The 15,000-nt window shown below is 44.5% G+C and overlaps 1 protein-coding gene across 3 annotated transcripts in view; it reads right to left on the reverse strand.

The window, feature by feature from the left end:
* The window catches only part of LOC139331029 (complexin-2-like), a 52,671-nt gene extending 38,383 nt beyond the window's left edge, over window positions 1–14,288 (reverse strand). Inside the window, exons 1-2 of one of the 3 annotated variants that reach the window (XM_070962274.1) lie at window positions 13,706–14,288; window positions 12,668–12,785 (exon numbers count right to left, since the gene is read on the reverse strand). In XM_070962274.1, the coding sequence (XP_070818375.1) occupies window positions 12,668–12,698 (31 nt within the window). In that variant the 5' untranslated portion in view covers window positions 12,699–12,785; window positions 13,706–14,288. Of the gene's footprint in view, window positions 1–12,667; window positions 12,786–13,127; window positions 13,333–13,705 lie in introns of those variants that run through there. The other 2 variants (XM_070962275.1, XM_070962273.1) reach the window with 2 other exon arrangements.
* Between the last annotated feature and the right edge of the window lie 712 nt (window positions 14,289–15,000).

Raw genomic sequence — 15,000 nt, forward strand, 5'->3', positions numbered from 1 at the left:
CTCACTTCACGACCCAACTTGTGTGGAAGAAAACAAACTGCAGTTTCTACTGCTCCTGTAGCGGCCATTGATAACTTCGCGCCCCTTCGTGTGTGTCACAGCAGCGGGCAGCGTCTCTTTGCATCAGGATCCTCGCGGCGGCTCAGCAGGCCACAACACATCACTGATTCCTCCTGCCCTTAGTTCAGACAGCCCTGCCACTGCCAATATGTGTGTGTGCGTGCGTGTGTGTGTGTGCACGTCAAGTGTGCAGCTGCTGACCCCTGCAGAAAGTTCTGGATGCTGCTGGGTTGACTGACCTGCTGTTCTGGCCAGTTCTTCTGTCTGTGTACTTGTGCAAAGTCACGCTAAAGGCATAGTACTTCAAACACTTCTGTCCGGATCAGCACATTCATTTTGTAAACTTCCTGCTACAACAGTGCACCATCAACAGACTGCTTGACTGGAAGAACTGTTTGCATGTACAGCATTATGACATTGGTGCAAGTTTACAAGGTTTCTACACTGGAAGTTCAATAGACAGAAATATACCTGTCTTATATGAAGTCAGCAATCAGCTGACGTAATGTCTGACAACAAACTACCTGCAGGTCCATTTCAGGTCTGCTAAGTGCCCTTAAGCTACAGTAGCAGCATGCCCAAGGAGGATGCAGCATTAAAAAGGCCTTCATCAGTTGTTTGTTGGACATAGTGACTCATATAATACCTTCATGAAACCTTGGCAGCACCGCCTGGATGTGCATTAGCTGTTGCTGTACATTAGCCGGCACTGAACCGTCTTCTACAAGTCTCACTTCTCATGGAAGACCGTTCATGCTTGTTTTCTGCTCATGAAGGATTTCAGTGAAACTTTTAATGGTTTGTTCAGATTGTTGAAATAGGAGACCTCAGAAGGTTAATGGGGAATTCATTTGTAAAGAAACAATAGTCATATGTGAACTCTTACATTTTCAAGTGCATTGCTCCCCCTCCCACCTAATCTCACCCAACTGCCTGGATGTGGCTGGAGGGATGCCAGCTCGTGTTGTCAGGGATTCTTGCCATTGATCTCATGAATGTATGAGCTGGCAGTGTGCTGCCAACAAACCTGTGGGATACAACACTGTTTACTGTCCAAGATGCTCGAGTTTTTAAAGGCTCCTGCCTCATTTTCACATAATAAACTCTAAAAAACACGCAGCTGATGTGTTCAAGGTCACAAATCAACAATACTTACAGATATATGCACAGATGGTGTCAAAAATATGACTTCTGCATTTATAGCTGTAACATTTTCTATTACATTTGAAAATGGTCAGTTTAGAGGCATAAAAATAGAATAAAATAGTAACACCTGGGAGAGCACTGAGTCAACTGTAATGAAAAAAGCCAAACGAGAGCAGCAGCATTTCCTGCAGAATAATGACACACTGAAACACTGTATGCATGTACAGCCACACACACGCACACACAAACACAATGGAGAGGGTGCTCCATAACGCTAATGTGTGCTATCCAGTCATCCCTCTCACCACAGCGTATAGTTAAGTGTCATGCAGCCTCAGCGTACGCTATTAACTGCTTTCTAGGTCAAAGCGTGAATCAGTAATGAGCATCAGCGGCGCTCATGCAGCACGGTGTCTCTCGGCTCCCCGGCGCTGCAGGTAGAATATTTTGATTCCCCGAACTCCCCACCAACATGAGAACAAAAAAAAAGATTCATTTGGAGACATAATTAGCACCGAGAAGCTAAAGACTTGATGTGTTTGTGTGTTTAAGTTCAGAGAGGCTCATTTGTCTGCAAGGATGACTGAGCGGGATTGCCATGTGGTTTCAGTGTGTGTCTGTAACTGTGCAGGTGTGGGTTTATTTGTCATGCTGATGGCAGTCTAGTCGTGGCGTTTAGCCAGAGAGGAGATCTCTCACCGGTTCACACAAGGTGAGGGCGTTATCTGCACAATCAAGGTGTCTGGAAACAGCAAAATTAAAGCTAATACTCAGCAAGCTACAAAAGGAAAGGAATTGTATGGATGATGGGAATTATCATCCAACTCAATTTTACAAAGTGTTTAGCATCTTTCAGCTCATTGTTTTGGTATTACAACCAATAACTTTACTGCTCCAGTGAAATCTCAGTGTTCTCAACCACATTTCAACAGCAGCTGGCGACAGTTTACAGCAAAAAAAACCTCACTGTACTCCACCTGCCAAACTTGACTTAGCAGCTATTAATCATAGCACATGTAGCTGATAAAGAGCCAGATGTAGCGAGGAGGTGGAGACCAAAAAGGAGGTAAAAGGAGAGTGAATATTAGACGTATTTTATTAAAGTGGCCACTAACATGATTCCAAATGAATGTTATATCTGACAGGTGTGCATGTTGGCAACTGTTTGCTAACTTTAGCCAATAACATTTGGATGTGTTTACAGCTCGTGTACGCTGCCCCCAAGTGGCCAGAAACGTACATTCTTTAAGCCAGGCTCCGACTACATGGATCAGATATACTGATTCAGAAATCATATCATGGGGCGTTCAAAGCAAGTGCTGCGTGACGCTTCAGGCGCCATGGCCAAAGTCTGTCTCTTGGTTTTCCTGATCAGCTTTTCAAAATTACATGATTGGTCAGGGAGCAACATGCAGTCTGGAATGACTCACAACTACAGCTTACTGCTGCCTAAAGATACCTGAGAGCTAAACATCCCCAGTGAAACGCCATTGAAAGAGTTGGTATTCTGGCTTTTCACGTGTCCCGCACAGGTGTGCATTGAGCTATTTAAGGTGGCTATTCTGCTCATTCTTCTGCTGTCCTCGCTACTGTTTCCACATGCAGAATGCATCAGGGACCTTTAGTGTTGAAAATGAAACAGATTTGATTGACAGCCCTGTCAGCCACATGGGGATTCCCTCTGCAGTGGTTGGACTGCCTGCCCACGGCAGGCTGTTGCAGGGCAGAAAACCCCCACAGATTGGAGAATGTCAATCAACTGCCATTATTATATAAAGGACAAATATAGTCCAGTACTGCACAGAGACCATCTGGCTAGGTGTAGAAGTCTGCATGCCAAGTGTGTTACAGACGGGATTTATTTGGATGTTGACTCAACTTTGGCTTCTATTTTAAAACTCGTCTGTCTTTAGTTTTTGTCTTTTCAGCATCACAGTTTAAGGATAGCACCTGTTTCGTTCAATTTTCCAGTCATTCGTTAACTGGATGTTAAAGCTTGAAGTGTAGATGTGCAGTGCAGTCGTCAAAGCGGCCATTTAACTATTATTTTTAGTTTTGGACAGAATCTATCCTTTTTATTATCTACTTTTGAATAGGACTTGATCAGGATGGCCTTCATCTTGACTTGGTTTCACCTCTATTGATCTATCTGTAGAAGAGGAAGCTGTGTACACTGAAAGACTACGATTGTGCTGTTTAGATGTTGTTAATATACTGAATGTAACTGTGAGCATGATTCATGTGGCTGCTACAAAAGAGCGTGTGTGAGCCAAACAGTCCCAGAACCAACCCGGGTTAAAAGGCTGTTGACAGTGTTCACGACTGTCGAAGCCTCAGGGTGCTTCATAAGTTCCCAAACTAGATCTTTTGGACATGTCTGCTTCTGAAGACAGTGGTCTGCAACTGGAGTTCAAAAAGTCCCTGCAGGTGGTTGCTGTCACTTCACCATGATTACAAACAACACAACACTGTGACTCTGAGACCTTCGGGGTGACTCGCTGGACCATGATGACAAATAAAACATCAATACATCAATCATCTTCAGACTGACACTCTTTTAAATCAGCCCCTTCAGTACAGCCAGGTGGAAGACTTGTGCCAGTGTACACGCCAAATATAAAGAGGAGGATACGCATTGTTACGCGTCTGTTCTGATTGGATCTGACCAAGAACCTGAGGACACACTCTAAAGCATACCCATACCCTGTCCATTTTACTCTCAATGGGACCATAATGTACAAAATGAATATCGTTCTGTGATGAAGAAGAACTGAAACTAGCAATCAGGACCACAAACTCATAAGAAAACTTTACATTTACTGAGGTAATAAAGTGATAAATAGGGTCATTTTCTCATAAGCTTACATACAATTGGAGTAATTCTTATCGCCCCCTGCTGGCCACTGGAAATAAGACAGCTTTAATGCTGTTTACACAGTCTGTGGTACATACAGTAGTTACTGATGGATATGTTGGCAGGTTTATATTATCTGCCTATTAAAAACTAAATAACTACATTTCAGGGATTGTTGTCAAAATCGTTTGCTCGTGTTAAGTGATTATGTTAAAAACTGATCGATTGATTAGATAATGAACACATTTTTCCAGCTACCCTCGACAACATACTTTGAATGGGAGTATTAAACAGTATAGTGATGTTGAGATAGAATAAGCAGAGTAAATGCAGTGATTTCTGGTTTTCCATCTCTATCCTACGCGCATTCACTCAGCTGGCTCTGGTCAGTCACCTCAGCAGCTCGATCCTTCCATGCATGCTAATTTGTCTTCTTTCCAGTCCACTGCAGAGATGGTGGAAGTTTGGGTCACAAACAATAAACTTGAGATCAAATTAAATGCTTATACGAGTATCTACCTCTGAATTAGCTGAATGATGTGAAAGTCTGATCTGTTTATTGATTATTGATTCAGTATTATTCCCTATAGTATGCCTCCTGGACTGACCTGCGAGAACTCCTCACTTTCATTGGAATAACTTACACGTGGAGGGTTTTGAAACTTGGCACACAGAGTTGTAAATATTAATTATTTATAATATAATTTATTTATAATATTTTAAATTAATGAAATAGAGTTTAATTATGAATAAGGTCATATTTTCAACTGCTTGGTAAAGCTTTAAAGACTTTTGAGGAGCATATTTTTCAAGTTTAATGTCCTGGCAGGCATCTCAGAGGTGTAATCCCTTTCCTTGCTAGATGATAATGAGCCTTGTCTCCTGCTGATAGATTTCCATCTAACTATATCATAATATTGTGAACTTTATAACCACATTACCATTGACTGGCCAATTATAAAATGAGATATGTGAGCTTATACATACAGTGTATGGCTGGCTGAGAATTTAAGATTACTTGTTAATGAAATAAGACTAAATTAAATGTTTTAGTTTGGAAAATTCAAAGTCTTCAACTCAAAGTCAAACAGCTGGAGCCTAATATTGCTTTTCCAAGCTGAAACTCTGCACCATAAATTATAAAAAAACCCACTGTGCTGTGCAGTGGAGGTGTCTAAATAGGGCAGATATCATTACTGCACATCAATTTATCAGGATTACATTGCCTCCCTTCTTGGCTCATTTCTCTGAATTGGGTTAAAATAGGTTGATATCCGCCATAAAACATTATTCTTATATGCCAAGTCAGCTGAAAGCCAGTTAAGTGTGAAGAAACTCATTTGAGCCGCTCGCAGAGTCTGCCCACCCATGCGCAAAGGTTTTATATGAAATCCAGCAGGAAGCGTGTGTTATATAGTAATTACATGTCATGTTATCTAAGCTTGAGCTCCTCTAAGGTGTGTCATGTGTGTAGAGTGGACACCAAGAAGAAAATAATATTTGAAAACCAGTGATTGTGATCTGTACGTACAGGGCTGAAGGGCATTAATAACATGTTGTAATATCACAGTCACGCTGATGGGCCCGCTGCTGCACAAAAATCCCATTTCAGCTGCCATTGTTTAAATCAAAAGCTTAACATAAGAAGAATAATGATTAAGTTTTCACAATCACCGCTGTAGCTGTGCACAGGCTGCGTGTATGAATCTGTCCCACAGCTCTTTTAAAGACAGCATGAGGACAGAGGCCATGCCTGCAGCTCATAAAGACACAGTCCATATCAGGCTCATTAGCAGAGAGTGGACAGAGCAAAATGGATAGAGGGGAGAGAAGAAAAGGAAATGAGGTAGGGATGAGCGAAGAGGGCCGACATGCAGAGGAGGGCATGTAAAAGCCACTGAGCTACAGACGGAGCTTTGTTTCAGTGCGTACTTTGAGGAAAGGGATGTGCACCGTGAGAAAAGTTCAACTGAAAACACAAAAATACAAATGGACCTCCTGTCTTTGAGAAGTAAACAAATAACAGCCCACATACCTGGGGGGTTTGGGAGGTCGCACAGGAGTTATATATCTTCACAGAACCATATATCCTCCGGGGTTCTGCAGTTAATCCTAATTAATCCTTTAGGATAATTATGTTTTATCTCCTATGTGACCGCACAACCAGAGCACAGGGAATTGCCTCCTACAGTTCACTGCATATTACATTTTCACAGTTGCACTATCAATATTAGTGTGACACTTGACACACGGTTAATGCATGCTTCCATAACTGTCTCTTACAGGGAGCACATCTGCACGCGTGCAAGACCTCCAACAGCCGCAACAGTTTACTGCATGCAGTGTCCGTGTGTGTTTGTGTGACGACGTGTGCGTACTGCTGCGCTGTGGGGAAAACACTGGGTTTCCAGCATGTCAGCTCTTCAGGAGCTAATAAACTGCCATGTTTTCCTTTTGAACGCAACATAAGATTTGAGTTTATCTAATGAGTTTTCAGAATGTTCTCCACGACAAAGTCTTGTATTATTCAGTATTTTCTCTCTTGCTACAATGATTTTGTGGAGTAACAGTACTGTGTACAGGCTGGGTCTACTTTCATATTAGTAATACAGTGAAAGATGATCTTTTTGGTTATTTAAAAGACCAATCAGATGAGCTTGACCACCCCTTAACGACACCTCACCTCATGTTCGCAATGTATTCATTTCAACTTGATATGATTTAACACTATAAATGAGATAAAAGTGCAATAATTTATTATTGTTTAAGGCATCACTGGTCTGAGAGACAACAATAAATGATCCTCTGAATGTGGGAAGATGTTTTTCAAGAGCACAGCTTGGTGTTGCACTGTTCATCCCCTCACTCGAACTGATTTCCTGGCCCTACAAGCCCCCAAACACATGAAATTCAAGCTCCGTTTATTCCACGGTCACGGTCGGTATTATCCAAAGTCCACTTAAATTCAAAAATCCAATCAGTCCATTGTGTCTGTGGAGCTCCACTCAAAGGGCAGCTGTGGCCTCAAGGTGAGAGAAATGGCTTGTAACCGATAGTTCAGTTCACCCACAGCTGAGGTGCCCTTGAGCAAAACACCTCCGTCCATTTAATGTGCTCGGTGCCAACGGATCACTGAGGGAGGCATTCAATAAACCTGAATGAACACAGATTATAACCACATGTCCTTGCCACATAAAATAACTGTTCACCCGTGCAGGAGCAGTGACTTTGCTCAGAAAATGCACCTACAATGGCAGTAAAACCTCACATGGTCCAAAATATTCTGTAAGATTGTTCCTTTCAATCATTATCCACCCCAAAAAAACGAGACACGGCTGGTTTGCACAGAAAAGAGATTCCAGATCCGAAACCGACTGACAGCAGCGTGAGTCTTCCTTTGTTTTAGTCGCTGAAATGCCTGACTCAGCGCGTCTGTCTGTCTGTGCTTCCTGCAGATCCACCATTATGACGCCGCCTTATTCTCTGTTGACATGCAGACGTTTGTCTTCTTACAGACTGTTTGCATGTTTGTCCGGTGTGTGTGTGTGTGTGTGTGTGTGTGTGTGTGTGTGTGTGTGTGTGTGTGTGTGTGTGTGTGGAAGGTTCAGCTGCTCTGTCGGTGCTGCTGTTGGTCGATTCCCCCACAGCTCCTTCACCGTTCCCCTGCCGTGGTTTTCAACTGAGTGGGAGGTCTGCTGCATCCCACTGATTACGACTTGCTGTGAGTGTTTGTGTGTGTGCACGTGTGTGTGTGTGTGTGTGTGTGTGTGTGTGCTTGGCTTTGTTTATCAGTGTGTCAGTAAATTTGAATCTGACGTTTTTGTCCTGAAGGTGTGTCTCAGTGTTCACGTGTTTGTGTGTTTCTTACCAGTTTTGTGTTTTTCTGTGTGTTTGTGTCAGCATCATTTCTCCCTCCATCTTACACCCACCGACACACACACACACACACACACACACACACACACACACACACACACACACACACACACACACACACACACACACACACACTCACTCTTACACTTTATCATCTAATGCCAGCTAAAGCCGACTACTAAGGTCCCCCCCAAGTCTCTCTCGTCACTTTGCTGCTGTCTCCCTCTCTCTCACCACATGCAGGCAAACACTGAATCACACACACACACACACACACACACACACACACACACACACACACACACACACACACACACACACACCACACACACGCACGCAAGCACGCACGCACGCGAACACACACCACTGTTTCCCCTGTGGCTGCCTGATTGAGGTTTCCTTGCCTCGCCCTTTAGATTTACTGTAATCGACGAGGGAGGGAGGGAGGAAAGAAGGGAAAGGAAATGTGAAATTGAAGGATGGAAGCAGAGGGGAAGGAGAGAGTGATGGAGTAAAGGTGGAGAGGGTTAGAGAGAACGGGAGTGCTGAGGAACTGCGAGAAGCAGCAAGAGACGGTGCAATAAAAGCAGGAAGAAACCTGACTGAGAAGATAAGGTAGGTAAGAAGGAGTGTTAGAGGGAGAAAGGAGGGGAGAAAAGACTCACAAAGGAAGGAGTGAATAGAAGTACGAGGAAGGAGGAGAAGGAGAGAAACTCCGAGGCGGCAGAGGACAGAAAACATCTCCCATTAAATGGAGATTACAGCTTTTACTGGTCCGGGGCGCAGCGCGCCTTTACAACCTCTGCCGTCAGCCGCTGATGATATAACACCCAGTTTTAAAGATCAATTTGTCACTTTTCATCTCCTCCTACACCTCATTCTCCTCCTCCTCCTCCTCCTTCGAGGTCGAGGGCAGAGATGCTAGAGGAGGAGGAGGAGGAAGGAGGAGGGAGGAGAAGGAGCTGCAGCTTCATTGAGAGACAGAGGTGAGAAAGCTGACTTCTATTTCCAAGCAGTTTTGATGATGTCATACGCAATAAATCCTCGTCTCTCCTCCTGCATGCTTTCCCGTTCTTGCAATAAGACACACACACGCACGCACACACACACACGCACACACACACACTGCTGCAACAGACCGAATCAGTTCCTCGTTTGTCCTCACTTTTCTCCCTTCATGTCCCTGATAAGCTATGACCAGTGGATCTGAAGCTGTGGTTCAGGGACTCCAGCAGGCCTTCACATGAGTCCATGAGGGTCCAAACTGACAAATGACAGAACGATATCTCGTACTTCTAGTTGATGAACTACCTTTAGAGATCATTGCTAACACGCTAGCCAGCCGGATAGATGTTAGCACTACTCAGTCACAATAGTTCTCAAAGCAAGCCGGCTGTCAGGAGGTGGTCAGGAAACCTCGGATGTGCCTATTTGTGGAGCAGCTTACACTCCAGCTGAGCAGGTTAAATGATATCGGATTGTGCAACACAGCGAATAGCCTACGATAGCTTCTGCAGCTCTGCATTGTCTCTGGGGTCAGGAGTGTCAAGACATTTTGCTAACGACCAAAGGTGCGCATTCGTATGTCAAAGAACTCGACATGTAACGCTGCAGTGAATGTACTTTGACCCAGCTAGCAAGTCTGTTGACATGGTTGATACAGTGACTGATTTCTGGGAAAATGAGGCCTTAGATTTGTTGAACACAGCTGGGAGTGGTCACATGTGTTCTATTAACTAGCTGTGCTGCAGAGATTATGGAAAAAGTGTGTAGTTACCAAAAGTGGCAAGTGCAAGAAATATTATTTGCTCGGCTGCATTTACACTTAAACCCACATGATTAGCGGTGAAGCAGCTAAAACATACAAAGCAAACAACATGGTCTTTTCTCATATCCAGACTGTTAACATGAGCCTTCCTCTTCTGGGGGTCCCTGCCATGAAAAACTTTGGGAACATCTGATCCACGACTTGCATTTGAAAGGCTAAAAGGGTGGTGGGTGACAGAGGCGAGCGTTTCCTCGGTGCCAGGCGAGACGACCTTGGTCTTCACTGGATAAAACAGACAGAATACAAATGGCAGCATAGATGGGAGCAGATGGAGTGTGAGTTTCTCCTCAGAGCGCACAGAGAGAGAGGAGTGAGATAATAGCCCACAGCTAATCCACTGCAAACTGAAAACTCATTACTCCTTAAGAACAAAACGGAAAAACTTGCTCCCCAAGACGGAAAGAAATACTCTGCTTAAGGTGAAGACCTTGGCACAAACTGCCTGGTTTTCCTCATGTGTGAAATTTCTTTTATGCCGAGTTCAGCGGATTTGACTCGTTCACTTTATTGACGAGGAGCTTTGTATGCAGCTCCCCAGGACACCCACTAACACACCCACCGGCAGCGAACCACACACACATACACACACACACACACACACACACACACACACACACACACACACACATTTAATTACACGATGAACACACAGCTACTGTACCTGATGCAAACAAACAGCCACAGAGACCAGCAGCCTTAAAGCAACATGCCAGTGTGTCTGCAGGTTTAGCTCCTGGGCTGTACAATGTCTTAGTTTCTGCTATCCCAAAAAAGTATTAAATTATTAATTAATTAACTTTTACCAAACCCTTAAATTATATTAGTCATATCAGTAAAACTAGCTGCAAACCATTGATCCTCTGCTTCCAGAAGTCATTAAGTTTTATTCTAATAACGAACATGAAATCAAGTTCCTGAGTGTAATTTATGGAGACGCAGAGAGAAGTGTGCATTTTTAAAATAATAATCAGTAGTTTCAATTCTGATTCATTCAGAAAGCCCTCAGTGGACAAAGAGAGGAGTAACCAGGCCTGTCCTGTCCTGTGGAAAATGTAAACACTCAGCAGGAAAACACACCGCAGATCAGCACATGACTGAAACGATGAGAAGCACCTGCCGAGCTGACACTCATCCAAACATCTTACTGTATTCTGCGATTTACAGGTTCGAGAAGGAGGTGGTTCTGAATCTTCGTCTGACTACGAGCTTCACATTCAGCCCCTGTGTAATGAAGTGGATCCTGTTCTGTCTCATGCTTTAACACCTCCACCTGCTGCGCTGCACAGTGATAACTGCACCATCACCTCATAGCTCCAAAGCTCTGCCACAGGATTTAACAATTTATTGAGCAAGTGTTGGAGTGGTGAAATGACGTCATTCCATGTCTCCATTTCAGAGAAGGAAACATGTGAAACGTTCATATTTAAGGTGCTGAAAACACATTTTCTCCATCAGCTTCTTATTATGAGGGATTGAGTCCACCATAAACACATTTTTCTCCAGAGGTGTGTTTGTATTGTTCACCTGAGAGATCGGTGCTAGTTTCGACTGCGCCTTCATCCCTTGCTTGACGTGGGCGGGGCTCATTTGGAAAAAGCTGGTCACACACTTTTGTGCATCAATCAGGATTCAGCAGCATCTGAATCTAAACAGACAGCTGCTTGGTTTGCTTGTGACCAGCCCACTGTCAGTCAAATCTGATCAAACCACACACTCACAGTCCTAATGGCTGCTAAGCTCTTCATGAATAACACCTGAGGATGTTTTTCCCTAAAACTGATCTTTGATTGTGAGTTTTCAGGGGCTTCAAATAAAACATGTTCAGGGAGTTATGAAGTTGCATGCATCACGCCAAAAAGCTGGCATGATGCTTATCATACATTATGCTGTATGAGAACAAAATTATTCAAGAAGACACGTAACTTATCTACTGTAATAGCTTTTAATGTTGTTTATTTAAACACAAATATTCATCGTTATAGATAAATACTTCAGATTTCTTAGTGGGTTTTTTACTAATAAAAGACTCAAGCTGGTTGAGGATCACAGAGGAATTTCAGTGCAGATACATCAAAGTCTGATCTCCTCCTTGAGGAAACAAACAGCAGGAAACCAGGCTTGGATTTCCACTCTGTGCAAACATTGACTTTATGGGTCCGCTCACCAAGCACCGTCTCTGCTGAGTGAAAAGCACTTGGGTCCTTTCACCTTCCACTGCACCATCTGCACATTCACATGATAACATGTTCGCATTCCCTCAGAATTCATTACTCTGCTATGATAATCTCATGTCCGGGGAGTCGTTGCAGCACAAGCAATTAGAAAATCATTCACATGCCTGCATGCTGGAATGAAATTACTGAAGATTAGATTCTGTCTTGATTATCTTTTTTCCCCTTCAGGTGGAAAATGTGTACTCAGCATGTCGAGATAAGAGTCACTGCAGCGTCCAGTCAAGAGGCACCGCCACAGCCTGATTAATGCTAAGACTGAGCCACCTGTTTTAACACCTCTTGGTAAGCAGGTGGCACCCACTGGAACATGAAATGCCCTTTTGGCCATGACGGTTCAGTTTACGTTACAAATCACCAGCCTTTTACAGTAAGCTGCACTCAGTGCGCCCCAGAGGGCAACTGCGCCATGTGCGCAACGAGCCAGCAGCAGATGTGGAGGAAAAAAAAATCACCAGAGCGCACACAGGAAAGGGAGACAAATAAGACATAAAAGATGAACTGACTGCCTCCACGGCAGCTGCATCACATAGAGCGGCAGCTGATTATCACAAAGTCGGCCAGAAGTTTGGAGAAAAATAAAAGCTCGATGAGCAGCAGAAGCACCGTCAGGCTCACACACGCGCATGTATTCACACTCTGGGACGCAACAGTGAAGAAGGACGATCTTACCTCCCAACGCTTGTTTCATAACGAAATTCATGATGATGGCTTTTAATTCCCTGCCTTCCTTGTCCGAGCGATGTTACATTCAATTGTGGCGGAAAAGTAAGAAGTCCTTGTTGCCGATCTGGAAAGAAAATGACAGAAAAAAAAAACAAAACAAAAAACTTAGTAATCCTAAAACGCATCAATAATGACTGCAATGACTTCAAATGACTTAATATATTAATAGCAACAGGAAGAGGAAGTCATTCTAAACTCACTAAAATATTGAATGATTTCTGAAATGACTACGTTTAGCTCTAATTGCAGTTTGCACGGAGCCAAAACAGCCACACAAAGGCTTTTTGAATCCGTATTTTTGTGTTGGGCACGTTTCTTCAATGCGCCAGTTGAAGGACACCAAGGTCAATGGTTCAAACACAACCTAAACACACCAGCAAACACTGAACCACGTCATACATCTCAGGTCTACGGACCAAATCAGCAGCTATGGCTCATCTTCTCCTCGCGGATTTTGTCAAGGATCCCGGACAGCTGAGTGTTTGGTGGCGGGAGGATGTGTCACGACAATCAGTAATAACCTCTATGTGGTCGAGCTGCGCCCGCAGCCAAGCGACTTCTGAGAAAGTGCACGGTGCAAGTCCCCCGCGCGGCAGGACAAGCTGCTGTCATGCATGTGGACTGAACCACTGCTGTGTATTTTTCCTGATCATGTGGTAAAACTTTCCGTCCTCCATTGGAGGGACATTGGACACAGCCATCCCACTCCGGCATCAGAAGAGCTGCTCGCACGGTGCGTTAATTAAGCGACATGCAGACTGATGCGTGCGTATTTACAGCTACATATGCAGCGAACGTGCAGCAAAACATGCTGAAAATCGACCCGATTGTGCATTTGCGTGTAAAGAGACAGAGATGGTGTGAAAGCAGGGATACACATGCACTTCCTTGTTTGATCAGAGCCTGGTTTCAGCACCGCCGCGGCTGGATAGCTCCCCAAACCGTGGAATTGCATTGAAGCAGCAGCGTCAAGCATTGATTTACCTCCGTCCGGCGACTGGCTGAAATCCTTCTCACACACTCACACCAAGCAGGGATCAGCGAGCAGGGCTTCAGCTGCAGCACCTCCGGAACGAAGTTATCCTGCAGCAGGCAACAGCAGCAAATCTAACTGCTCGTCCCTTGCATCTCCGGCTCCCGGGGCTGGAAAAAGGACGTCCTTGGTGCCTCCTCCTGCCTGCCGCTTCGTCTTCCTGCACACTCACACACTCACTCACTCACTCACACACACACACACGTAGAGAGAAGGAGGAGGAGGAGAGGAGGAGGAGGGCGAAGCTGCTGCCGTTCACACCGCGATGGGAAGGAGCGACTGAATCACATGGAGGGATGGAGAGAGAAACGTCCCGCTAACGTCCTCCTGACCGATAGAGAGAGATCAATTATTCAGCCCTGACGCTGGCTGGCTGCTCCGTCCTACAGCCCGCCCCCCTTCTCTGCAACAGGGAGAGGGACTAGGCTTTCACTTAAAACGGTAGTGCAGAAAATAACGGGGAAATGATGGGCACTGGGTAAACACGCTGGAGCTGGGTGTCTCTTTGTTTGCCTGCGCCGTCTTGTTTCATGTTCAGTGTTTGTTTCCAGGAGATGAGATGTGAAAACTCACAAAATGTTCCTGTGGGATCCCTCCCGTGTTACCAGAGGGAATTCCAATGCGTGCTCTTCCCCACATCACATTGTTCTTCATTATATTTGACTCGTTACGTGATCTTATTCTTCTAGACATCAGGACATGCGGTGGACGGATATGCACACAGACTCGTGCTCAGACTCTGTGAGAAGCAGGGGCAAAAAGAGAGAGGCGCCTCCTTCCGCTGAGGTTTGCCCAGGACACATCAGAGAGGCAGCTGGGATGCTCAGGTACCCCCCTGATATGACCTGTAGGGCAAACGTGAAGCATGGAAGCGTCCTGTCATTGCCGGCCTCTGAGCAGGCCGTTTGAGCTCTCACTACCTGCAGACATGTCCGAGTCAAACACACTTGGAAATGTCGGATAAAATCACAGTTAATGCATTAACTTGGTGCACTTCAGACCCAACACTCTGCTCGTAGCCTCATGCCAAATTATGACCTTTTAGTCGACCACATAATTGCTTTAACATTCCTACAGTGTGTTCAGTGTTTGTAGTAATTTTATTACAGTCTAACATTCCTTTAAGCAAATTGTCTTTACATTGATTGTGCACATGAAGATCAGTGTACTTGTCACCCAGCCTGTGACACTGCTGCACAGTATCTTCTGTTTGCCTTCAGAGTGTCTGACAAATTGACTCATCTTG

The sequence above is a fragment of the Chaetodon trifascialis genome, chromosome 5 (assembly GCF_039877785.1).
Source record: "Chaetodon trifascialis isolate fChaTrf1 chromosome 5, fChaTrf1.hap1, whole genome shotgun sequence".
Taxonomy (NCBI): Eukaryota; Metazoa; Chordata; class Actinopteri; order Chaetodontiformes; family Chaetodontidae; genus Chaetodon; species Chaetodon trifascialis.